The sequence below is a fragment of the Syngnathus typhle genome, linkage group LG2 (assembly GCF_033458585.1).
Source record: "Syngnathus typhle isolate RoL2023-S1 ecotype Sweden linkage group LG2, RoL_Styp_1.0, whole genome shotgun sequence".
Lineage (NCBI taxonomy): Eukaryota > Metazoa > Chordata > Actinopteri > Syngnathiformes > Syngnathidae > Syngnathus > Syngnathus typhle.
Window position 1 is genome coordinate 1,233,102 of NC_083739.1, and position 26,246 is coordinate 1,259,347.

The 26,246-nt window shown below is 44.6% G+C and overlaps 1 protein-coding gene across 1 annotated transcript; it reads right to left on the reverse strand.

Annotated features, from left to right (window-relative positions):
* Positions 1-1,725: 1,725 nt before the first annotated feature.
* On the reverse strand, positions 1,726-24,287 carry spen (spen family transcriptional repressor). The gene is made up of 15 exons (XM_061272838.1): positions 24,002-24,287; positions 22,097-22,417; positions 16,475-17,083; positions 13,777-13,934; positions 13,485-13,685; positions 13,264-13,415; positions 13,050-13,175; positions 12,872-12,985; positions 12,695-12,808; positions 12,521-12,621; positions 4,983-12,435; positions 4,571-4,876; positions 3,478-3,672; positions 3,253-3,411; positions 1,726-3,121 (listed from the first exon to the last, which is right to left on the reverse strand). Exons 1-15 carry the CDS (start codon positions 24,082-24,084, stop codon positions 2,990-2,992), a joined length of 10,224 nt encoding a protein of 3,407 aa, XP_061128822.1. The 5' UTR covers positions 24,085-24,287; the 3' UTR covers positions 1,726-2,989.
* Between the last annotated feature and the right edge of the window lie 1,959 nt (positions 24,288-26,246).

The window sequence follows — 26,246 nt, forward strand, 5'->3', positions numbered from 1 at the left end:
CATTTATTCATTACTCAGACACTGGATTTTGACTCTTTTCACTGAATATTCATCATTGATGATGGGATGGTTACGTACCGAAGAGGCCCCAAGAGCAATTGACCAAATGAAAAGCACAGCTACACAGCCCTTGAAGCACGTTTGCCTAATCTTCAACAAGTATTCAGCTTGACCCACAAATGAGGCTTCGACATTCAGGCTCACAACTTGGGGGATAAGAAAAAAAGAAATTGGTTCGAACAGAACACTCGCGTTAATGTTGCTGTTCTAAGGAGACTCAAGTCCAACCCAGGACGTGGCTTTCGGTCTCCAAAGAAATATTACGTTCAATCACCGTACCAAAATAAGCCTGCTGAATTTGTTTGCCTCAGAGTTCCTATGTATGGCGCAGCATGGAATGTTGGGAACAAGAAAACACACACCAAACAACAACATTCTTTCCCATTCTCTGCTAAAAGCAGATGTTTTTCCAAATGGGAAATAGGGGGGCAAATAAATACGGCCCTATGATGAGGACCTCTCATGAGTTGCAGAGGCTCAGTCTCTGCTTTTTGTCAGCCTGCAAAAAGGCATCAATTAACATTCCCAGTGGTGGCACTAAATCACAGAAGCAGTCCTACTCCTCTCTTCTTACTGAAGACACCACACGGAGGGAGAGGATCCATCCACGTGAAAAGAGTGTCCATGTGGACCAACTCAAATGCTCCCGTTGCCGGTTCAATATCTATAATTCGTTCATTTAGTTGACCAGTGATTAACTATTATATATTAATAAATATATAAAATAGTGACTTTGAACTATAGTAACTAAGGGATGAAGTCTTAGTGTAGTTATGATTGTAATCTAATCTTAGTTGTCTGTAAATAATGAGTCAACGGTAAAAAGGCCAGATGGCATGTAGTTCAAGGCTCACGAGTATTTAAGAATAGAAGATTTATTGTAAGAATTTTGGAAATTGTGCAAAGCGATCCGTGGACAGTTTGACGTCACTTTCAGTCGACAGCAGGGGGCGGTAGTGCACAAAAGATCAGTCGCCTTGTTCCATAAACGCAATATTAATCATCATGTTGAGACTAGTCATGGTCAGATTGTAAAAATGTTTTTCGACTGACTTTTTGTTTGAAAGGATTCCGTCAATATTGCTCAAATGTGGGCTTGTGAATCCCTTTGAGCCTTTTGTGATGCGGCCTACACAGGTCAACTTCACTTCCGCTTTTCACCTGGATGGACGGATTTCTTTTAAAACTGGGCTGAAATAATCAATTTAACTGGTGTATTCAAGAATTTGGTGACTAAATCAGTAAAGCCTTGTTGCTGTTGCTGAATAACAAATCCAAAAGGAGGGTTGAGACAATACAAGCAAAAAAAATTTATTTGAGCCAATTTACAAATCGTACGCAATTTAGTCACATAATTACTAATTGGGTTATTTCACTAACCTGCGAGTGGCCGGCTGCCAAGTGCACATAGTTCCCAAATTCAAATGACGTTTTAGCAGCCTTCATTTGGGGAGCTACTGACCTCTTTTGGCCATTATGTGAACTGCAGGCACTTGCTGAAGCAATCCATCTTTCGTCCTTCTCGTCCGGGTGAAGCCTCGCTGACCTCTGGAAAGCGGAAGATACGTCTCAATTAACAACATGAATTATTATTATTTTTTAATATGGGAGGGAGCTGGGGTGAAATTCCAAATTGGCCTGGGCAAAAATATACAAAAAAAAAAATCAGAGTCATGGACCATTTAATGATCTTCAGAAGTTAAACAACAAAATTATTTTACAGTTAAAAATGTCCTCATGGAGGAGCAGCAAGATACACCCAAATTAAGACAGTTTTGTATCAATCACTGTTTTTTCTTCTTCTTCTTCTATTTTATCAAAACATGGTAAGTGCCTTCAACATAACAATGACAGTATTGAGCTTGCAGTCATCAAACAAGACTGACAAGCGTGATTTACTTTCAGCATCGGTTTCACACAAGAGTCCCTTTCCTCAGACGACAACGACACGGAGAAATATGAGCGGACGCGTGGAATTATTTACAGCTTTGCTTGGGAAAGACAAATCCACAGGGGACAGACGAGAAACACATCCAATAGCGGCATGATGGCAAGTTCAAGTCACATTCGTTGCACATCTGTCAGTTTGGGGGCAGTTAAGGGACCAAATCAGCAAGTTGAAAGAAAATTCCCAACGTTTATCCACAAAAAGGAATAAAAATACAAAGTTATATATTAAAATAGATTATGATTCCTTCTTCTTTTGTTTCATGTAAAGCGCAACATTTTGGCACGGAAATAAAATTGAAAAAAAAAAAACTGGTTGGTGTATGACACCCTTTTTGTCAAATGTTAGAAGAACACTGAAAACATTTGAGGATCCATCTGTAAAATAATACTAATAAATTCACTTGGTCTCTCCACATTGCATCAGTCTTGAACTATGTATCATATTTACAGTTGCACAATGGCCCACAAGGGATGCTGCAAACTAAATTAAGACTGTAAACTGTACAACTCTCAACTTGGAGCACGGAGCAAAAGCAGCGGACTAAAATGATTCTTGATGTCTGGGTTATACTCTAATATGAATCACTCAAATCTGTACAGACTTCACATTTCTTTTTCTTATACATAGTGCAATGACTCCTCACGTCTCTCTTAAGAACAAAATCACAATCATTTGATGAAGAGAAAGAAAAAAAAGAAAAGCATCAAGAATCTCCAAAAGGCTGAGTCCGCAGCCTCCAAAAACATGGCAACGTTGAAATATTCAAGCAGAAATGCTTTTAGAAAAGTCCCGTACCTCAAAAGTAAAATTTTTGGACTTCAACACCATTGAGTAAATTAAGGACTTGGTGAAGTGAACCCCAAAAAAAACCTTTGCTTTAAATGCTTAATTGAGATTTCCATTACAAAATGAGGCAATTCCAGTTTGCAAAAAACAGCTGGTGTTGGCTTCGCTTTAGAAAAAAAATCAATCAATCAATCAAACGGAGGCAATGACGATCATGAGGTGAGGTGAAATAGTGGAGATGCTGTTTAGAAGGTCTGGGGCCAAGCGGGACAGATGGCTCTCGGAGAAGTCACAAGGTGGGAAAATCTGCACCACGTAGGCGGGCTGCGAATACAAACATCACCACGTTAAGAGGGAGGAACTCAAACAAGAGCCAAGGCAGCGCATTAAGAATCAATCAAAGTAAGTCGTTGGGAATTCCAGCTCAGCGTTAGACTTGAAAGGGTCAAACAGACCTGATTGGAACCAGGATTGGGCACATTGATGATGCCAGCTGCCTGCTTGGCCTGCAGGTACGTAATGAAGCCACTTTTCAAGGCTTGCGTTTGATTTAGGACATCATCTTGGTCTCGACCACATGGCAGCGCCAGGAGTAGGCAGTAATCATTCTCCACCTGTCATCGATGATATACGGAGTGTCATTTTTATTCTCCCGGATAGTTGAACCCAAAGGGACTTACAGTCATTCGGCGCGCCACGCTGTCAAGCTGAGACACTTCCAGCCTCATCCTCTGAACGATGCGAAGAAGAGGTCCTCCTTCTAGCGGCGGCAGTGAGCACTGAGCCAATAAAGTGTTGCCAGAAACAAAGTGCAGCTGGACAGCGGCTTGCTCGTTCTTCAGTGCCAAAAGACCTTGCCACATGATGGGATATTTCTGTACAAAAAAAAAAAACATTGGATTTGATGAGGCCGGCCGGGAATCCAAAATGTTTATTTGAATTCCATTACAAGTAGTTAAACGGAACATTTTTGCTCATGAATTAAAAGAAACAAATCTGCTACTATTTTGTCAAAGTCAAGGCCCGGCCGGCCGGGGGCCAGATAGGGCCCGCCACATCATTTGATGCGGCCCGTGAAGACAAGTTGTGTATCAATTCGGGTGTCATTAGTAGAATTGCAAATTGTCTTCACTTTTCTAAATGTTTGACCAGTTTTTACTCATCTGATTTGAAAACAAGTTATTTGTCAATTTGTTTTGTAGCTTTTACTCGATATAATAGGAGGTTCTCATACATTGATTTGGGTTGACAGTCCAATGGCCCTCCGAAAGAAGCTACGACTAAAAGCGGCCCGCAAAAAAAATGACTTAGCCTTTACTCTCAGCCCAGCAGAGACATCGGAACAAACATCCCCGGCCGGGTCATACCAAAGACTGTAAAAATGGGACCCATTGCCTTCCTGCTTGGCACTCAGCATTAAGGGTTGGAATTGGGGGTTAGAAGGAGTGGAGCTCTTTACAAGCCCTAGGCTTCGTCTCCCTCCTTGCACAGTTATTGATATAATAATATGTGCTAAACAATAAACTAAAACTAAAAAAAAAACATTAGCACGCTAGATTGACCGAGGCTAACTCGTCTCTGCGACAAATTGAAAAGATCACATCAGTGACCTTGTACGTTGGTCTCAAGTAACAACTGGGATTCTTTCATATTCAATTCAAAATTGTGTTATGAAGGGAGTTGAGTCTGTGTCACATTCTTTAAACCTTCCAATTGATAATAAAAGACTGTGGAGTGTGTGTGTGTGTGTGTGTGTGTGTGTAGAAGTCCCACCGTCAAAAGCTGCACCATGTCACTGGAGCGCTGTCCCGAATGATCCGACTTGGCATCAGGCCGTGGCTGAAACGAAGTTGACGTGGGTGCCGCAGGCAGAGGTGTTGTCAAGAAAGCTGGAGGGCATTTCTGTTGGGACTGATCCGCCTTGTGATTCAGACCCAATGGCGACTGGTAGGAGGGAGAGACTCCCTCTCTTGGTATTCGAGAGATGTTAGAAGAGGTAGAATGGCGAAGGTGTGGACTCTCAGGCTTGAGAGACTGAGGCATTTTACATAGGTGACCCAGTTCAGGTTCTGAGGGAATCTGGTAAGATGGAGAAAAAAAAAATCAGTATGGATTCTTGTGGTGGTGGTGGTGGTGGTAGAGGATGTATACAGAATGCCGTCATCAATAAAAGCATTTTATTTACCTGTGAAGATGTCCTGCGTCCCGATGAAGGATGTCCACTTAACTGGGGAGGAAAGACCCTTGAGTCGCGATAGACTGAAAATGGGGCCACACCTCCAGTATGAGCTAGTTGGATGCCATGAGGGTGAGGAGACACCATGATAGGGCTGGATGTGTGAACTGCCCTGATTCTGCTTTCACTACTTGGTGAATGGATCACCTGTCCTTCCAGTGCCTTGAAGGATTCTTTTCCCGAAAGTTCAGGGTTCTTCCTCACAGAGATGGTAGCCGTTCCGTTCTCCGAGTTGTGGGTCAATCTCGTTTCCCCGGTAGTCTGCTCTCCCAACTGTTGATGCGAGAGCATGCTCTGATGCACGCCTCTGTACTGGTCCAGATTTGTATGGAGCCCTCCGCGATCGTTGTGAAGCGACATGACATCTGATTGAAGCTGCGGTAAAGAGGATCTACTAAGGTTGAAAGGTCTGTGCTCCTCGTCAGTTGGACTGCTGACGGAACCACCGCTGGACAACGATCCCTGGCTAGTCGAATGAGACTGCCTGATGATGCCCAAGTGTTGTACTGGCCCCGGCAGAGGAGAAGACAGAGAGCTACTTCGCCTTCCATAGCTGATCGTAGACATCGGTGAAGCGTTCATCCTTGCTTCGTGCGTCATCGACTGAGGTTGGATGATGACCGAAGACTGTTCCGAGTGCGGGTGATGCATCGCGGCATTGAAATTTGATCTGGAGGACAAGCCGTGAGGCACGACCACTGAGGTTCCTACGGGCGAATTGCTCGTGGGACTCACTTTGACAAGACGTGAAGGGGAGAGAACGGCCGTTTGTGAGGACTGGGAGTCGGGTTTTGGTTGCAGAGCAGCGCGATCGGTCGGCGTGCCGGGATTGGAGCTTATGCAAGATCCAGATAATGAGGGGCGATGAGGGCTCTTGATAGGACTGAGGTTAGACTGTTTGGGGGGTATGACGTCCATTCCCAGTCTCTTCCCATGCTGCTGTTGTATCACAGCTTGGTTGTACATTAAGACTTGAGGGGTTGAGACTGGCTGTTGATACATCTTGACCACACTTGCTTGTGATGCAGTATGATATAAAACTTCCGGTTTTTCGCATTCTCGGCTATCCTGCTTGGTGCTGGAAATGACAGGTTGAGAGTTGTAAGATTGGCTGGTCAGGAGAACCCCTGTGTGCCCGTAAGAAGATGGAGTTAAGGGTGCTTCAGAGCAAGGGAACTGGGACAAAGGAACTATCGGGTCTTGCTTTGTCTGAGATTTCGGAAGAACCTGTTGAAAGTCCATGTCCCCAGCACTGGCTTGCGGAATTTGACTTATTTTGGCTCTCATTCGGTGGGGCCCTTCTGTTTTTTGACCTGAATAACTCAGGACAACAACACCTTCGGATGTATTTACTCGAAGACCGGGAACAGAATGTGAAGTGCTCTCGACAACAGAGCGTCCTCTGGTTTCATCTTGGGCAATATCAAGGCCATGATGTTGATGATTTTCAGAGGAATTTGATCTGAATTTTGGTTTGGCCAAAGAAGGACACATGCTCCTGCTGCTAAGGGAAATCCGTGGTGTCTCGTCCGTGTCGTAAGGTATTGGAATGCGACTTATAACTGAGGTAACGGGAGAAATGACAGTATGGTGGGCGTTCTCACATTTTTGTGGGGACTCTGCCGGTGGTTTACATTTGGGATGTATAGACTGAGGGCGTAACGACAATTTATCTTCCACACGCCTTGGACCCATAGCGAACGAGGTCTTTTCCATTTCTGGCGTCTGTAAATGATCGGACATCGTCGTTGTCACCATAGTGGTGGGAATCGAATTGCTGTTTGATGCAGACACATATTTTGGTTCCATTAGGATCTTTCTTAATGTACTGGAACTTGGATGGAGATCAGAGGCCTTCGTATCTGGAGGCATTGGGGGATTGATAGAAGAGGGTCCAAGCGAAGTTGTTACCGGGACAGTCGACGTTACCACTGTTACATGACTCGGAGGGCTAACAAAGATTCGACTTTCTTCCGTTCTCTGAGGCCAGTTGGGCAAAAGTTTAGCAGGTCGTAATAAAGGTATACCAGACTGGGATACAAGTGGTACACGGGCGGCTGAAGGAGTAAGACTCGAGGGAGATGATTCCGTTGCTTGCGAATGTTTTTTCCCATTGGAGATGATTCTTGAATCCGAATGAAAAGCCGATTCTTTCGGTACAGGCTGTTCAACTTCTGGTTGTTCTGCCTCTTTGGGTGTGCCCAAAGTTGTCGAGCTTGTCACGTCGTGCCGACAGGTAGCAACAGCAGTTACCACCGATCCCACGATGGTGGTCCCGGTTGTAATGACTGCTGCTTTGGAGTTTATAATTTCAGGATCCTCCGGGATCGATCCGGGTAGTTTGAAAGGGGAGGGCTCAGGACGGACGTCATTCTTCTTATTTATGGCACATTTACGACTTCTTGACTTTTTCTGAGGTTTGGGTTTCACTTTGCCTAGTTTCTTGGGTGTATTGGTTACTTGGGAAACCTCAGTCATTTTAGATTCTGTTCCTAGACCCTTTGGACTTGATATCAAAACAGCATCATCTGAATCTGCAGGAGGAACACTGTTGACCGTTTCAGATGCCATGTTCTCATTGGTGGGAACGGACACCAACGGATCAGGAGTGGGGATCAGAGCACCGAAAGCGGGAGGAGCAGTGAATCCTTCCGGATCTGCGCACGCATCTTCAGCTGTGATGGAATCAATAGCAGCCGCGAGTTCCGTTTCACTTGATGGGTTCGCCCGCTTTTCCTCTTCGACCTCAGTTTGCGAGTGTGACGCGACAGGAGGCAATGCGGGCGCTTGGCCTGCGGGCGGCTCCTTATACGACCGAGGATGTTGCTCTGTAAGTTTGGCGATATGTTCAACTGCCTGCTCGAGTTCCATTTGATGTGCGAGACGAACCGCAGCCGGGTGCACGGGAAGCTGTGGCTCGGATCCAACATCTTCATTTTTCACATCAAGTGCCTTTGATTCTTTGGGAGGGCATATTGAGATTGATTCTTCCGCCCTAACTAGAGTCTTGGTTTTCTTTATGCTGACCGGAAATGACTCCGGGTCATTTCTTTCAGACCGAAGCAAACCTTTTACATCGTCGACGCTTACGCGGATTTCGAGATTCCTCAAGGTGTGGGACTTATCTTCAGTGAAACTCTTGGTGTTTCGCTTGAACCTTTGTTTTTTCATCTTGACACTCTCTTCAGCCACTTTGCTCTTTGGAAGAGTTACACCTAGGTTCTCCAAATCCCCATCGGTCGATGGAAGCGCGGTGTCTTGTTCCTTTCGGTGTATCTGCGAGTTTGTGTCTGATAACTTTGAATCAGCTTTGGATTTGAGCTCTGATTCATCACAACTTGCCATGTCAATGAGTTCAAATTGAACTCGAGCGTCCTCAGACTGTTTGTCGAGTCGGCTTCCTTTTTTGTCCACTGGTGTTGAGCCAGTCGGAGGTGTTTGCTGCACCTTACTAGCTGAGCGCCATTCCTCAGATGATTTTATAACTTCCACTGGGGTTGAGGTATCTTTGACCTCGGAGTTAACATCCATTGTTTTCTGAACGTCCCCTTTTGCCGGCAATACATGATCAACTCGTTTGATACCTCGTTTTGGCGGGCGCCCTCGTCTGGGGTTGGTCGATGGAATTTGAACAACTTGCTGAATGAGTTCTTTATCTGTCGCACGTTTGCGCATCGTTCGTGATGGCTCCGCCGGCTCTTTGCTCGACTGCTCTCCTTCACGTTTGGTGGCGTAGACTGATCGGACATTCCTTCGACGTGTTCTGCGGTGAACCAAACCAGACTCAAGGTCCTGTTCAGAATTTGATGCATGAATCGGGGACTTTGACTCCATCGTGCACTCCGACGATTCTTTTAGCGCTTGTGCTGGCGGCGATGAGCCCCTTTTGAGTTTTTCTTTATCAATACGCTCACTTTTCCGTGTCGCGGGTTTATCTTTCGCATTTTTTGTAGCCTGCGAAGCACGTAATACAGCGTGCGGCTTTGTTTTTTTATTCTTCGGTTGCCTTCGGTTAGGTACTGGCTGATTTTCAACTTGTAGCTCCGGCGTGCATATTTCATGGACTATCTCTGGTCTCTTTGAATCCTCCGAATGGTGTATTTTCTGAACTTGTGCCTTGCAGTCACGTTCGTCTTTTACCTTTGAGTATTCGGAGCACGTGAGCTCTGTATTCTCCTGTTCAAAACTAAGCCCAGAACCCGAAGGCGTCGGGGCCTGGTCTTCCACGGGACACTTGTGCTCTAATGGTAAATTGTCATCAATTTCTGCTTTGGGCTCATGAACCACTATTTTTGCTTCCACTTCATTTTCTACCTCTGAGGGGAGAGGTGGAGGGCTTTTATTTGGTTTCGGGGTTGTCGGTTTCAGGTCTTTCAAAAGAGGAGGCGAGGGGGAGACCTCACCATATGTCTCCACACCGTCGCCTTGTTTAGTCGACACCCGTTTATCTACGGGCGGTGATAAAACATTTTCTCTTTCGGGTGACGACATTTCTTTTAGGCATGGAGCGACCGAGGTAGCAGATATGGTCGGATGGGGGCCGCCTGATTTTTCATCAACCTTCAATCGTGTGGTAGCCATTTCGTCAGACAACTCATCGTCACAACCCGGCACGTAATTATGTTTGATCTCCACCACAACTGAATCCATCTCAGGATCAAGTGAACAAATGTCTTTGTCTTTTTGTTGCTGTAGCTCCAAAAAACGACTGTGGAAGAGCACGATGGGCTCTGTCGGGACATCCCCATCTTCACGTTCCGTCTGTCCTTCTGGATCACTTGGCTGAGGGAGATTTCGTCGGTCAACTGCCATTTCAGAATGCTGGTCTTTACGTTCGAGGTGCTGCAAACGGCGAGAATCCTGTTCAAAGATCGAGCTGTGAAGGAAACGGGAGGCAAACAGTTCCTGACGTTCTTGGTCGTGAGGTTTGAGATCCTCTTTTTTACTGTGCAGATTTTCAGCAGAGTTGGTGCGAATCTTCTTCTTCTTCATATACCAAGAAGGAATTGGTCGGGGGGCGAGTTCGACCTTGTTTTTATCTGCGCAGCTGTGCGTGCTCGGGAAGCAAGAAGGAAGGAAGGACCAGTTGTCTTCCCGGGAGGAGTAAAGCGTCTTGGCTCTTTCGAGAAGTGCTTTCGTATCGGGGGTTATGGTTTTGTCGAGAGCGAACGAGTAAAATTTATTCTTTTCCAATGAGCCGGCGAGTTTCAGATCTGTCATCCTCTCGTCATGTTCCCGCAGGATATAAGACAAGGAGCTACCGGGCTTGTGTTTTCTTTCGCCGTCATCATCAGAATCAGATTGTACTTCCCCTGGTTCCAAATCTTGGCCTTGACATTTACTTTCACCTTGGAAAGTCAATTCCATTTTTGGAGAATCAGAGGAAAGCCTTCCTAGCCAACTGCAGGTAAATTCCTCATTGCCGACGAGAAACGACGGCTTGAGCTTTTCCTGCTCACTTTCAGGTGTTTGCAAATGTCGGGCTTTCAGGTCCGTATTACTTTTCAATGACTGTGCATGTGGAAAGCGTTCTTTTGCCAGAGGTGATTTTGGTAGCGTGTTTACGACCGACGTGGAAATATGGGTGCTTTCCTCTTCCTTTAAAGAAACCGTCGAGGGTGTTAGAGGGTGAAAAATGGCATCGTTCAATTTTTGACACGTTACAAACTTTGGCTCTCTTTTCGAGTTGATATCCATTTTGTTTCTTTTACATAAAGAGAAGTCATCAATGTTTATGTCCTGGTTTGGTTTTTTAATGTCATGCAAGGCAAAATCCATTCCCAAGTCTTGAGTATCGTCGCGGGGAGAGTTCTCACACTTATCAAGATGGCTCAGTTTGCCTCGCAACCATCGACTCGGTTCACTTTTGTGTTTTGTAAAGGTATTTGTCTGGACAAAGGGTTCCTCATCTTCTGTCTCTCTACTTTGGTCCTTGTCACATAAAACGTCTCTCTGTTCTTTGATTTCATTTTCAAAATCAAGGCTGCCATCGCTTGATGTCTTTGTGAGATTGGAGCGATTTTCACTTTTTGAGCCCGCTAATGTTGGCTTGAGCAAGGACGAGTCTAATTGCTCTGAAGGTTCATCTGGCAGCGCTTGCAGGGACGTCAGCTGAAGGGGAAGCCTTACGGAGTTGCTTTCCGAGCCCTGGCCCTCGTTTGGACTGTTGAGTGAAAATATCCGCACAGGTTTATCCTTGTTATGCTCCCTTTTTTGCACATTTTTGATGAAAACATTCTTATGGAACTCAGAGTCCTTCGTATTCCAAGGCTTATGAAGAATAGATCGAGCAAGATTGTCTTCACCCATTCTCCTCTGATGATCATTTTTGCCGCAGTCTTCGAAACGCCTTTTCCTTGCGGCCAAGCGATCAAAATCCATCGAGACGCCGCTATCGAAACCTATTTCAGATTTGCCATGTTTTTTGGACTTCACTTTGATATCCATATCAATATGCTCCACTAAATGATGCATGTTTTTATCTCTGGAGGCCTTTCCTTTTGATGACTCTGTGCGGAACAGAGGACTTTGCTCCGCTGAAGGTGATACCAGTCTAGGACTGTCATTCCCACCCCTTGCTATTTGTTTTTCATGCGTAATCAGTTTTCCTTCCTCTTCTTTCACACGCGTTAACTGCACCACACAGGGCAGAAGATCCAACTTTCCTCGATTGGAGTTATCTTTCAGGATTTTCCCGTTTTTACTTTGAAGGGAAGACTCTGGGCTGATGTCTCGATCAGGTGCTGGCTCAGCGGTGGTTGGTGAAGATACTTTGAGCTTCTTAAGTCGCTGTCTCTCAATTTTATCCTTATCTCCGCGATCGTTACGTCCGGCCCGCTTCTCCTTTTCGACCAAATGGAGCTTTTCCATCTCACAAACACCCTTGTCAAATTTATTGGTTTTATTATACCGTTCCGGGCGCAGTTTTTCAAATCTGGGAGGGGAAACGGAACTGCAGCTGCCACTTCTTTCAGAAGACGGGCAACATATTCGCCGGTCGGAGTCGCTCGCTATCCTTTCGGAGATGGAAGAGGACGCTATGGGGGTCGGAGGGTGACGTGAGGCGACCAGACTTGGGCTTTGGCTTTGCTCAACGGTTCTCCTCCCATGGTCACGTCCGCGATCCGTCTCAAAGCGCTCCCTCTCGCGTTCCCGTTGCAAATAACTGTATTTCCGAATATCCTGCTCGTAAGGATCGGCTCGGTATTCTCGATATTCCCGGGTGTCTTCGTAGTAGGGCGTTTCATAGTAATCTCCTTGATACGGATCCCATTCGGCGTAGAACTCACGACTTCTGCTCGAGTATTTACGCCGAGGATCTTCCGTGTACGTTCCTGGCGTGCGTACGTTTTCATAATACTGTCTCTCCACTTGAAACTCGTATTGGGAACGTCGATCATCCCTGCCGAGACATGCAAATATTGCAAGTGACGAGGATTGTCCTCATTTAAATTGAGGTAGGAATTGTAGGAAGAAAGACAACAAACCTTCTTTCAGATAGAATGTCGTAGAAATCTCGAATATCCTGTCCAGATGCTTGCATTGAACGATAGAAAGCCATTTGACTCTCCTGATTGGCAAAGTCCACCTGTTAGAAAAAAGAAAGGTTTCAATTCATTCGATTTTTTTACAGCTAATCCAACAAATAGGAGGAGGCTTACCTTTATTTTCGAGCCCCCTATCTTCCATCCCTTTGTGTCCTTTACCGCGGCCTGAGCATATTCAATGTTGTTGTACAAGATAAGGGCCATTCCTTTCATTCTGTCAAATACAACCTGCAGAAGAGGAGAAAATGATGAAATCCCCCAAAGTCCAGTTATATACGTACGTCCACCGACCTTGACAACATGTCCGTAGCGGCAGAAGTGTCGGGTAAGAAACTGCTCCGTTGTGTTTGACGCTAATCCATCCAGCCAAACGCAAGTTGTAGGCATACTCTTTCCGAAGCCCAGCTAGAAAATAAAAAGCTTTTTCAAATCTCCATATCCTAGACCTGGTGATCAATTGTATTCTTACTTTAAGTCTGTTGTTTCCAAGGTACTCCCCATCCATCTTCTTTATGGCTTTGCACACACTTGCAATGTCACAGTATTGCAGAAAGGCATATTGCGGGGCTCCGTTCACTTTCTTGATGTCGATATCCTTCATGGGTGTTACGAAATAAAACAATCCTGTTAGTACGCATAGTCGTGGAAAGTTCAAGCTGTTTTCAAAAAAAAAAAAACCATACAACAATCTCTCCAAAGCGTTGAAAGATGCTGAGAAGATCATGATATGTGGTCGTCTTTTCCAAGTTCCCAATGAATAATGTCCTCGTAGCCTTCGGATGAAACTCGTCTATCCTTTCGTCCAAGGGCCGGAATTCATTCTCACTTTCAGTCTCTGGAAATGTTTATTTCTTGTTAGTGGTGGTATTTCATCAATACATCGCACTCAAGATCATCAACATACCGGGACCGTTCCAGGCAGTGACATCAATTTGCATTCCAAAAAAAAGCTTCCCCTTTGACGCTCCCAGAGCTTTTTCTTGGTCTTCTTGCTGCCGGAAAAAGACAAGTCCATAGCGCTCCTCTGAAGCTCCGTGAATTTGTACCGATGTGACTTTTCCGTGTTTTTTAAACTCATGAAACAAACCGTCTTTAAGACTTGTATCTGGAGTGAACAAAGTGGACAAAGTGTACCTTTAAGCATATGTAGTGGGGAAAAAAAAGAAGTTTTGGGATTGAACTGAAAGGCAACTCACCTGTAGAGCGTACAGGAAGATTTTGGACCTTGATGCCGAAGCTTTTACGTGGTTCCTCCTTGTCGAGGGATGACAACGGAAGTGCTGATGGTGCCGGAACAGCAGCTGACTGCACGGAGCGAGTCGGCGACTCATCACTTGAACTACTGCTGGAATCGCTGGGATGGAAACAAAACATCGTCTTTGCTGAATTGTAACAACCTTTGCTTTGCCCATCAAACAATGTTGATTTGATTTCTGACTTTTCTTCTTTTACAGCAAACAATTTCATAAAAACATACAATTGCAAGTATTTCAAATCCATCTCAGCATCTCACGATAAACATTTTCCTCTAGGGAAGTTTCCTTCAAAGCAGGGGTTGTCCATCGGTGGTGCGCGGCCCTCTAGTGGTCTGTGGCGGTATTCCAGGTGGTCCGGCAAAATAATATCATTTTTAAAAGTAAAATGTGTTTATTATTTAGACTTGATTTATTTTTCCAGCTAATTTGGTGAATTATTTACCGATCCAAATTGTGTCATACGTTGTCAAGATTCCTAACAAGTGACTAACTTTTTTTTTTTAACAAAAAAAGATATCCTGTATAGGTCTGTCCTTTGATAAAAAATCAAATAATATTCTGCCAAAGCAGTTGTCCTTGAGTTGCTTTTTGGTTACAATGGTGGACAAAACCAGTTGAAAAGCCCCGCTTCAAAGGACAATACTGTTGATGCTTTTTTCAATGGCATTCAAGGTACGTTTTCATATACCGTAATTTTCGGACTATAAGTCGCACAGGAGTATAAATTGCACCAGCCATAAAACGCCCAAAAAAGTGAAAAAAAACCCATATATATGTATATAAGTCGCCCCCCCACCCAAACTATGAAAAGAAAACGCGACTTATAGTCCGAAAATTACGGTATATATGCAAATGAAGGCATTGCAATATAACTACAGAACAATATTTCATATGTCAACTGTGCTGCATAAAAAACAAGGTTCTCCCATTTCTCTCATGCTCATTTCCACAAAGCTCAGACATACTGAGAGAGCTTATTTCCTCGAGCAGATTCTTGTATATAATTCAAAGCCTCCACACGCCAAGGAGGAGCAAGCACAAATTTCATTTCATGCTATACAATGACAATGAGGGCGATTCGTCCGCTGCTCCCAAACGGATAAATACAAAAGTGTGCGTGTTATAAATCATGGCTGCCTGATTTTCCTCAAAGCATCCCTAAGCCACTGCTCCTTTTTTTCCCCCTCCCCTCCCTTTCCTTTCTCCTTCTGCGCTCAGACACTCCCGGAAGTGCTAGTGACTGACTGACAGAGCTTGGCCTGTGGGAGTGGGCAGGCAGGCAGGCAGCCAGCCAGCCAGCACTGACTAGAAATTTCCAGTTTCAACTGGATCTCACGGTTGGGGGGAGGGGAGGGGAGGGGAGGGGAGGGGAGGGGAGGGGAGGGGAGGGGAGGGGAGGGGAGGGGAGGGGAGGGGAGGGGAGGGGAGGGGAGGGGAGGGGAGGGGAGGGGAGGGGAGGGGAGGCATTACCACAGAGGTACGCAGTGAGAAAAAGATATAAGACCCGTCGTCCGTCAGTCTCCTGAAAAAAAAAACAATAGCACTACCTCATCTGACCACAGGTGTCACTCTAACCCATTGACAATGTCCATAGAGGACCATACAGTGTACAGTCATTTGAAATTCTCCCGTCACCTTCCCCAAGGGTATAGTAGTTCTAACTCGAGGAGCACAATGGGGTATAAATTTGCTCTAGTCTGTTTAGATTAGGACTCTTCCAAACAATTGCGATAAATTCATAACATTTGTTGATCAAAATCTCCAAAAGCTCCATGATTAAAATGTATGTCTGGCCAAAAAGCCAGAGGAGTGAACACTGTCCTTACGTGGTGCAGACACTTCTTGACCTCCATGGCGCCAAATAAGCAGCAAGTATCACCAAAGAAGGGTGAGACGCGAAGCATCAAGCAAGAAGATGAAAAGTCTGCGACCATATCACCAAATATAGAGTCGTGAAACTGGAACTGCTTTGCAGCAGAGTAATCAATTATGAATGGCAAATAAGCAACTCAATTATTAAGCGTGGAGACAAAAATGATACACAGTAAGCACACACACACAACTGAAATGCCTCAGCCAGAATTTGTTAATATAAGGTCCAACCACAAACAGCACAGGAGAAAAAACAAATAGGGGTCCACTGTAGGGATGGGGGAATGCAGATAGTATCCATATTGCTTCATAGCTGGTCTTATATCGATTACCGTTTTTTTCCATGTATAATGCGCCCCCATGTATAATACGCACCCTAAAAATGGCATGTCGATGCTGGAAAAAAGCCTGTACCCATGTATAATACGCACCCAAATTTGGACTCCTACTTAAGTCCGTGAACGTAAAATGATTTCAGAAAAAAGATCATCTTTGGGAACAACCGGATGTTATTCTGCCGGTCAGTATCACTGCGCATGCGCTAGCAAACTCGATAGCGAAGAAATGTTTCGGATTTGCGTAGGGTAGGTACACTGTGACAGCAAACGAGCAGGTGATCGAGCAAGCTTCTACCGAGAGCAGACGAGCCTTTAACTCAATCCATCTCCACAACCCACCGCTCGGAGTTCTCAAGTTATAACTCAAACCACTGTCAACAAAAACCAAGTTTGGCTCTAAGATATGAAAATCAAAAAGCGTCCCTCACCTGCCACTCGTGCTGCTGCTGGTGCTGCTGACCGAGTCCGAACTGGAGGAGCGGCTGCGAGAGCCCGAGACGCTGTGGGAGCGTGGAGGTCGAGCGGCCTGGCTTGCCAGCCGCTGAGGAGAAGGATTTGGCGAATGCGCCGAATGCGGAGAGCGGCTGCGGCTGGGTTGAAAGGACCGCTCGCTGTGCCGGGCCCGCTCCTCTCTGTAAAGGTCCCTGTGAACCACGCTGGCCAACGTAAAGGCCTCCCTGGTCCGAGATTCGTAACGAGGCTCCGGTGTCTCAAAGCGACACGGACTCCTGCTGTGGGAGCGGTAGAAGCTAACCCCGCTGGATGCGGAACCCGCACTCCCCCCTGCGGCGGCCCCTGCCGCTCCGCTTGTTCCGGGGTTCCCGGCGACAGCGTTAACGATGCCGCCGCCGACTCCGGCGGGCAAAGGGGTACCGCTTCCCATGGACGTGCCGGAAGCATTCCCAGATGAGCTAAGAGTTCTTTCTCTCGAATAATAGTCCGCGTCGTAGTGGCGTTGGCGTTCAAAGCCGCTTCCTTGCCGTTCGTGGTGACCGTAAGCGCCGTGGTCGTACGGACGCTCACGACTCTCAGCGGTCCTGGCAAAAACAAAAACAAGAAGGGGAGAAAAAAAAAAATCAACCAAATGGAATACCTTCAGACTCTTGTTTTTTCATCATTTGTCTTGGAAACCTCTCTCAAGGCTTTCTGGGATCACCTTTTTTGTTTGTTGGGCGGGACAATTTGAGGTCAGGTCACCAAAATTGGGAAACAGACAGAAGCAAAAGGGATAACGAGCAATACTAGAATTTTCGTAAATATTCATATTATACGTTAATTTGCATTTCACAATGTATTTATACATCTACAGAAGGGCTGCAACTCATGACTATTTTAAAATGGGATTATTTTGTCCATGAATTGAGGAATCAAATTTTGGGGAAACTGGACACTATTTCAAAATGAAAGTGCAGCTAGCTACTGCACAAAACAAATGATTGAGTTGTTCGCTCTGTAAAATGATTGTTGATGGTTGTTTTCAAAGTCAATGTTTGCTGCAAATGTTTTATTTGGATTCAACACACATCAAATCAGTTTGAGGACGACAGAAATGTGAGAATATTTTAAATGACAAGAATTTGAACCATTTTAAATCTCCAAATAAGTCATTTGATTAATTTGGTCATTCGATTGGCTCTCGATTAATCATTGATTGAGCCTCTACCCTACGGGCTATCATCCTACATCATTCCTCCTTGCTCTGTTGGATCCGATCTTTTTTTTTTTTTTTTTCAAGCATGACATTGATCTTATTCTCATCAATATATGGTTTTCTGCCTGACCAAGCACTTGGACATCCAAAAGATGCGGAAGCTGAGCTACTAAGCAGGCGCAGCCAAGCTTGCATCTGGCAAATGTTGCGGCGCAATTTATTTGCGGGTTCTGAGGTCATACGCAAAAGTGGATTGTGTAATGTGAATTTAGACTAAGTGTGACAGCTGCTTTTGCATCTTGAAACTATGCGTCTGAAAAGCCGCGCCGCTCTGAGTAACCATGCCCAGGAGACAAAGGCAAAATGACTCTTCTGCTCTTGGAAACATTTTCAAAATGCCCGAAACAGAAATAATCACATTGTATTGACTGTCCAGCAATGTAATGTGGAAGCTTTTGAATTATGACTTGGAGTCATGCCAAAATACAAAAAGACATTGTTACTTCCGTCACAGTTGGTGACATCATTGTCTATTTTTTGAATGCGTGAGCAAAATCCCCCTAAAACAGTTTGGACAAAAAACTACCGTTCTTTTTCATGTATAATGCGCCCCCATGTATAATACGCACCCTAAAAATGGCATGTTGATGCTGGAAAAAAGCCTGTACCCATGTATAATACGCACCCAAGTTTTGACTCCTACTTAAGTCCGTAAACGTAAAATTATTTCAGAAAAAAGATCATCTTTGGGAACAACCGGATGTTATTCTGCCGGTCAGTATCACTGCGCATGCGCTAGCAAACTCGATAGCGAAGAAATGTTTCGGATTTGTGTAGGGTACATTGTGACAGCAAACGAGCAGATGATCGAGCAAGCGTCTGATACGAGAGCATTGCGTTCGGATGGAGCGTGTTTGACGTGAACAGCAGAGAAGAAAGCGCATCTGTAATGGCGGCCTCCGTATCATATCCGGATTTAAAAAAAAACAAAAAAAACAAAATCTTTTTGTACCCATGTATAATGCGCACCCCAGATTTTAGGACAATAAATTCGTTAAATTTTGCGCATTATACATGGGAAAAAACGGTATTTAGGTTATCTAATTCAAATTATGAATTTAAAAATCAAGTATGTGAAAACAATCCACATTGAAAATATACTCATTTGAATGAAATGAAAAAATCAAGTTTGTGAAAACGATCCTACATTGAAAATATACTCATTTGATGTTCTCGCCAAATTGTGGACTCAAACTCAACGCCAATACAGTATGAGTCATGCCTGTGGGTAATGTCGCATTCCCTGTTTGAATGCATTTCTCATCTATGAATTTGAAACTTTATTATTACCCTAACTGATTATTTGTACCGACTTCCCTTACTACGGACGCATCAATGCTAATTTGTACTAGCTAGTTGGACATTATGTTGGCATTAGGCAAACTCACTGGTTAGCATTTGGTTTGCTTGAACGTTTTGATGTTTAAATAAAATATCTTTTGTTTTGTGTCAGTAAATCTAAATTTGACACACACACACACACACACTCAAAAGGTCAAATGGAAGCCCACTTCTTAAAGGCACAGACTTTAAATTTGCTAGGCAATTTTTGAAATGTTTTATGCTAACAATAATATATTTTTTTGCATCTACTATTGTGTTCCATTAATTAATGTGTCTAAAAAGTTCAGAGGGGAAAAAAATAGTTCTTATATGATGGTCTCGCTACAACCTGGATTTCCATCTAGTGCGGACACCGGCAACAATAAACGATGGCTCACTGTACTTTAATTACACGACTGAATTTGACTTTCCGTGCAATTCCGACTTTTGATTTCCGAAGATAATTGTTGAAAAGACTCAAAACCAATCCAATGCTGAGGCGGCTCTACACAGGTAATCACTTTTAAATCATTATTCAATACATTGCCAGTCATGTCACGAGAGTGACAGTGGTCAGGTAAGGGAAAGTTGAAAAGAAGGGGGGGGGGGATAATAGAAGGGAAGTTAAAGTATACAGAACAGCAGCGAGTGCCGTTAGTGCAAAGATCGAAGAGTCAGCGGTGCAAACTACGGAGGGAGGGTTAGCGAGGACAGCTCAAATACACAGGCAGGGCAGGGCAGGACATACCAACCTTTTGAGAAAGTGGTAACTTGACCTATATTTCCAAATACAATACAGGGAGATAATACTGTTTGGTCAAAAATGATGAGTGGAGGGTGGTTGTGGGGGTGGTGGGGGCAAAAAAAAAAATGAAGCAACACCATTAATATGAAAAAACGTAATCCTCGTCTTCAGGGTGGGAGACCTTAGAGGAACTGGAGTGATCGAAATGGGATCCAAGATCCAAGAATGCTTGAATGAGTCGTCCAGTCCGTAAATCCATCCAGGCAATGTGTGATTTTCTTTCTTTACTAAAAAAAAAAATATCCAAGAGTCCATTTTTAACTATATTGCGACAGACTTCCCATTCTCGAATTGTCACTTTGCAAATTCCAAAAAGTCCAATTTAGTCCATTCCGGTCTTACTTAAAAAATGCTGATGGATGGTAATCCGTCTTCTTGCAGTCATAAACTTGCGGTGAGGAGAAAATGGATTGTCATAAATTTGCTTGAGCTGTCTGTCCATGCTTGTCCACGCACATTTGTGATGTCATCCAAGTCTGATAGTTCCAGAAGGTGGATATTCCACAGGCACATTATCTCCAAGCAAAAAACTGTCCATCATCAGCCCCCCAAAAAAGGTCCCAGCCAGTTCAGGTGACTTGTGTGCTCCTGTGATTTTTTTTTTTGGGTCTCCAAGAGGTCTCAAATGGTAAACCCCCCTGATCTCAGACATAATCCCAAATAAAAAATTGAAAAGGCGCCAAGAAAGCAACCTTTGTCAGGATAGAATTTCCTTCAGGTGTTAATCCAGAACCGGGGTGGGGGGGGGAGGGAGCATATAGTTCCTGTGTAGTTTATCCGCATGACTCCAGTGTGAATAAATGGAAAATGAGACTCATCCAAACAAAGCCGTCTCGTATTCTACATGGTGTGCTTGATTGTTTGACTATACGGGGCGACAAACGGTGATATAATCCACCAGGCCAGCCATGTAACTCCAGATTAGGAGAGGAATCCCAGTCGCTCTTTAGCTCCCTGCATTAAGGCATCTTCAACATTCCTGGGAAAATGGACCATGTCCAATCTTTACCCTCCACAAACGATATATCCACCCGACAAAGTTGCTTTGACTTCTAAAAAGAATGGAGCTATTTATTTCGTGACGACCTCATACCGCAGAGCGAGCGAGCGCACTCACATTAGGCGATACACAACCGTAATTCCTCTCCTGCCCCTTTTTCTAATTTTTAATCACCCAATCAGGCGCTGAAAAGGATAAGTGAGAAATAGATCGATTAAATTACAGCGCAGTAATTCCCCCTGCGCATTCATGTTTCTGCATTTTCTGAAAAAAAAAAAGATTTGTATGTCAGGGAGAAGCTTAGCCTACTGGAACTAAGAAGCTGATTTTCAAAATAAAATCACCTACGTATGATGACTTTTTTTTTAATGTTGTGGGATCACAGTTTGCGATATAATTACTTGAAACAATTCTATGGCATTTTTTGGAGCGCATCAATGACTCACTTTTTTTCTGATTGTGCAGCAGAGCTTGGTCCCCTAACACCCCATGTGTATGCCAATGAGGGGAGGAGGGGAAGTCGACATTTGCCTATCACACTCCATTTCAGGTGTCATGTCATTGCCTCATGCGAGTACCGTAAATTCCGGACTATAAGCGGCGACTTTTTTCCAAAATTTTGAACCCTGCGGCTTATAGTCAGGTGCAGCTTATATAAGGATTTTTTCCGTGATTTTTGTGATGACTTGATCACTTTTATACACTGCGGTATCTTGAAGAAAAAAACAACAACAAAAATACTATTTTGAAACACTACTATGGCTGCTGCTTATTCTGGCTGTGTTGCTTGTGACTATTATGAGCTTTAGTAGGAATGCACGCTAGGTGATCTGCGTCAAAGGGCTCTAAACCCTTCATCACAGGCAATGTTTAGAAAGACATGTTAAAGTATGTTATAAAAACTTTATAAAGGCTTTCTGTGAACGGTCTTTCTTTGTAAAAATAAACGCGTGTGCACGTGCGGCTTATAGTCCAGTGCGGCTTATATAAGAAAAAAAACTAAAATATCCCCCAATTTTAGCTGGTGCGGCTTGTAGTCCGGTGCGTCTTATAGTCCGGAATTTACGGTACGCCTTTGGCCGCGAATCCATGACTTTAGTGGGAATCCCTGCACGATTCGATCCCGAATATGCTCGAAAGACGCTTGGAGGTGAGCTGTTGACGAAAAGAGCGCGCTTCGCCCTGTCGTCATAGAAACTGTGTCCACTTACCCGTCTAGTCTCCGTTCATAGCGTCCATCTCTGCTGTGGAGCGATGCGGGGGCGCCATACACGCCACTCCCTGCCGCCCGCGTGAACCCTGATACATCCCGGCCACGAGAGCCCAAGGTTAGACTATCGTCCAGTCCCCGCGCGGCACTGGGAATGGTGCCCGGTTCATTGTAATCGGTGCGCAGGTCTCTGTCGCCCATCTTGTTGAGCGCATTGTGAGCCTTCTGAGCACTTTTGATGTCCACAAAATCCACAAATGCCGCAACTCCACCCTCTGAACCCCGTTTAGGTAGGACTTTGACACTCTCCACACGTCCATATCTGGAGGGGGGGAAAAAAAACACGGATGAGCCAAGTGAAAAGAATATCAAACAACCGAAAATTTAGCTCAAGCATTGTCAGAATTTATGTGTGAATAAATGGAATTGAATGGAAAAGCCACAGTCAGCATTGATTGACGTGCACAATTTTCCCACGAAGAGGTTCAGTTTTTTATGTGATGCTTTTTTTGAGCATTTCCATTTTGGATTTTCTAACCTGAACTGCATCATTTTTCAGTAATCAGTTACTTTTTCAGATTATTGTTTTTTAGAATTTTAAGCACGAGCAGCCCAATTCTGGGGGGGGGGGGGGGTGCTAAATGCTAAAAAGGTATGAATATAACAGGAATTTGTTTAGGGAATTTCCTTTCGGGATTCAACTCTGAAGAAGCGATAATGGAGATGAAGTCGAGATGGATGGCACCAAATATACGGTTGCTGCATTTGCACATTCAAATTAGGACCACCAAAAATTTACGAGTACACAGCGTTGTGGACAATGACTACATACATCCAACGTGCATGAAAATATTCTTTTGTGTGTGTGCATGAAAAGACTTTTTTTTAAAAAAAAATTTAAATCAAGGCTTCAAGTTACACTAGCATCGGTAGCGCCTCAAAAATTGGGCATGTGCAGATTCCCAAACAACGCACAGCTTCCGACGCCATTTTATCCACTTGCTCACTCATTCTGCCTTCCCCCATCACATCCCATCACATCCCATCTCTCTCACGCGCGCGCGCGCGCGCTCACACACTCACCTGCACGCACGCACGCTGCCTTCCTCGGCTCGCTTACAGTTGAACCTCTGCAGCCGCGGAGGGAGGCAGCTTCCTCCTGCGCCATTGTCACAACGAGCACGACGCACGTCAAATCACACGCACGCTCTTAAAGGCTTGGATTTTTTTTTTTTTTTGCTTGCATTAACTGAGCATTTGGGCGCCTTTGGCAATTATGAGGTGTGTGTAATTTGGATTTATATGGCGATGCGAACGACGGACTGAGAAACGTAGCCAAATATGCGATGGTTTGAGCAGACTGGCGTTTGGGGGTGGGGGTGTGAGGAGGGAGGGGGGTGGGGGGGCTCATATGGACGCAGCTGCGAGGCGGGCTGTGATTTCCTTGACAGCTTGCGAACGAGCGCACGACAATTCACATTTCCTGGAGATGCATTTGGAAGAAATACATCAAATTTGACAGCAGCAACAAAAGCCACGATGATAACCATCGTGGGTGTGTGCGTGTCTGCTTCTCCTTGCGGCAGCGCGATCAAATCCAGCGTGCAAGAAAGAAAAAAAAAGAAGTCATTTCAGATGTGCGACTTCTACCACATATGACGAACCCGTGTTGCTTGTGTTTAAAAAAATGAGTCATTGAATGAGCATTTTCAGCGACGTAGTGCAGCGTTCATACAAAGAAGTTGTTTTCCCGCTTTTGTGACAGGTGGACGAGGAAAATGGGGAGGCTGTCGACATGCAAGCAAATGTGTCGAACATCATGATGATGATGGTGATGATGATTCATTGGGGACCTGACAGTGCGGATGCAAGAAAAAAAGGAAAACAGTTTTTTTTTTCTACTCACCGCTTAAAGTGCTCGATGATTTTCTCCTCTCGCACATTTTCGGGTAAATTTCCCACCCATAAATGTCTGGTTTCTCGAACCATGCTGCGAGCTGCTGCTGCTGCTGCTGCTGCTTCTTCTGCTGCTGCTGATGTTGCTGCTGCTGATGATGTTGCTGCGACTGCTGCTGCGCGACCATACAGATCTCTCTTGCTATGTCAGTAAACAGGAGAAGAGGGGTGCAATGTCAATGCCTCTGACTGCCAGTTGAGCCCTGCTGTCAACCATTTGCGTTGCTGTCCCCTGCCTTGCATGCTCGCTTTTGACACTGCACTGTTATAAACCGCGACCTTGCACCTTGCAAACGCGCTGCGGTTGTTTCCGTAACGAGGGGGGGGAGGCGAAGGGGGTGGGGGGCGTCTGTGGCAACACGCGACTGGCGAGAGAAATGAGCGTGGGGTTTCCTAAAAAGAAACAGCGCAAATTTGGGTTTGTAATGAGACGCGCACCGCGCAGGCGTGGCTTTGTGTGTGCGTGTGTGAACTATCCCCCCCCCCCCTCCTCTTCCTTTCTCCCGTCGCGATCTCACGCGAGTGCGCATGCGTAAGAATAGCCGCCACTCCTGATGCTGCTGCTAGAATAAATGTTATTTACAGGAGGATCTCATTATTACAGCGATTTAATCTTGCACGATAATTTAGGATTCTCCTCTGGTTGAATGCATGTATAAATATGCCAATCTAAATAATCATAAAGAGATCACCAATATTGGATCAATACGCCACTAATGGTCATTTTTTAGGCGAAATATTAGTAAAAGGAAACGATTCTGTCGCTCACTTCTGGTCGCCCAGAGATATTCTTTTCCTTCACGTTCAAGAAATAGGCCAGTGGTGATGTCGTCATCAGCATTTTTGGGGGATTGTATCCGTGTCTGTCTTTTGTCAGCATTTTGCTGCTCTGCATTAACTCTAGTTTTCACTTTAACCCTAGCTGAGCTTCGTTTGTAGCTAATAAGTAACAAGTCATCAAAGCCCGCGTGCATAGTTCAAAGGTAGCAAGATCTGTACTGATAAGCGCTATATGGAAGAAAAATACATAATGTATTTTCGTTTGCGCTCAATATGTGTGATTTAATGCGGGACTTGCGATTGCATCTTCGTGACATGTACTTCACAGTATTTCTAGTGACGCTTTGGTATCAACTTTGCATACGTTAGTATTCGCGCAGCACAATGGAGATTGAAATTTAAAAGTCATGTAATAATCAAAGACATGTGGGAGGGGAAAAAAATGTAAACGCCTGCGTTTCGTCCAAGTGCTGTGCTGCTATTTTAAGATTTAGTATCAAGGCAGGACAGCACAATGTATGAGACGAGTAAACTCGACGTGCGCATGCGCACACTCAACCAATCAGAGAAGTCCACTTTGCCTCAACGAAGACGACCCACAAACGCAGCAGTCGTCAGGCATTTTTTTTTTACCACTTACCGCACTGACGAAGCTCGGCGGCGTATGGACTGTCCTCCGTGGCTCTGCCGAATCTCTCCAGTGGTGGAATCGTATCCAATTAAAAGCCAATAAACCTGTGGGAGTACAATTTCAATCATTTAAGTGATTCTCTGACTTGGATTATCACGGAAATGGGAACGACAGGCGTGTCACAATGTCGATCGGGGCTCAGACGAAAAGAAAAAAAAAGTCTCCCTTGTGGAATAACGTTATATGAAGGGCCAATGTTAAGACACAGTAACGTGGATTTTAATGTAATGTGGATGGATATAAGGTTTGCGAGGCGTCAGGACAATGGACCGTGAATAGAAATGATCACTTCTACACGAAGCGCTAACCTGTGTGTTTGATTTCGACCTAAAAGAAGGAATAATGTCTGTATTGTTTTCAATGCTCAGTGTCATTAAAACGCCCTTTATCAAACGCCATTTTGTGTGAATTAATAATAAGGGCGTCGTCAGCCATTTTGCCTCCCTCGCTGTATGGAGTAAGTGGTGACATCAAACTGTTTTTACCAAGTGGCAGGTACGAGCAAGGCTTCTTCCCCCCCCTCCTCTCCTCCCAAGGATGTTGTATGTTGTTCCGAGGTACCAGAAGCTTTAACGGCCATTGTGCGTCATTAGTGCAGGTGTTTCCAAAATGGCTGTCATGAAAATATTTCAACGTTGAGCTTTGTGTTATTAAACAATACAGGTGTAAATATTTTGTCAAGTTTCAATCTGTCTGATGAAGCAGTTTACAATGCTACACGTTG

Excerpts from the sequence above, each read along its gene's own strand:
- spen (XM_061272838.1), bottom strand. The coding sequence starts at position 24,084 with ATGGTTCGAGAAACCAGACATTTATGGGTGGGAAATTTACCCGAAAAT. Across the intron at positions 17,084-22,096 it reads TATGAACGGAGACTAGACGG|GACCGCTGAGAGTCGTGAGC; the intron begins GTAAGTGGACAC and ends TGTTTTTGCCAG. Across the intron at positions 3,122-3,252 it reads CCAATCCTGGTTCCAATCAG|CCCGCCTACGTGGTGCAGAT; the intron begins GTCTGTTTGACC and ends TTGTATTCGCAG.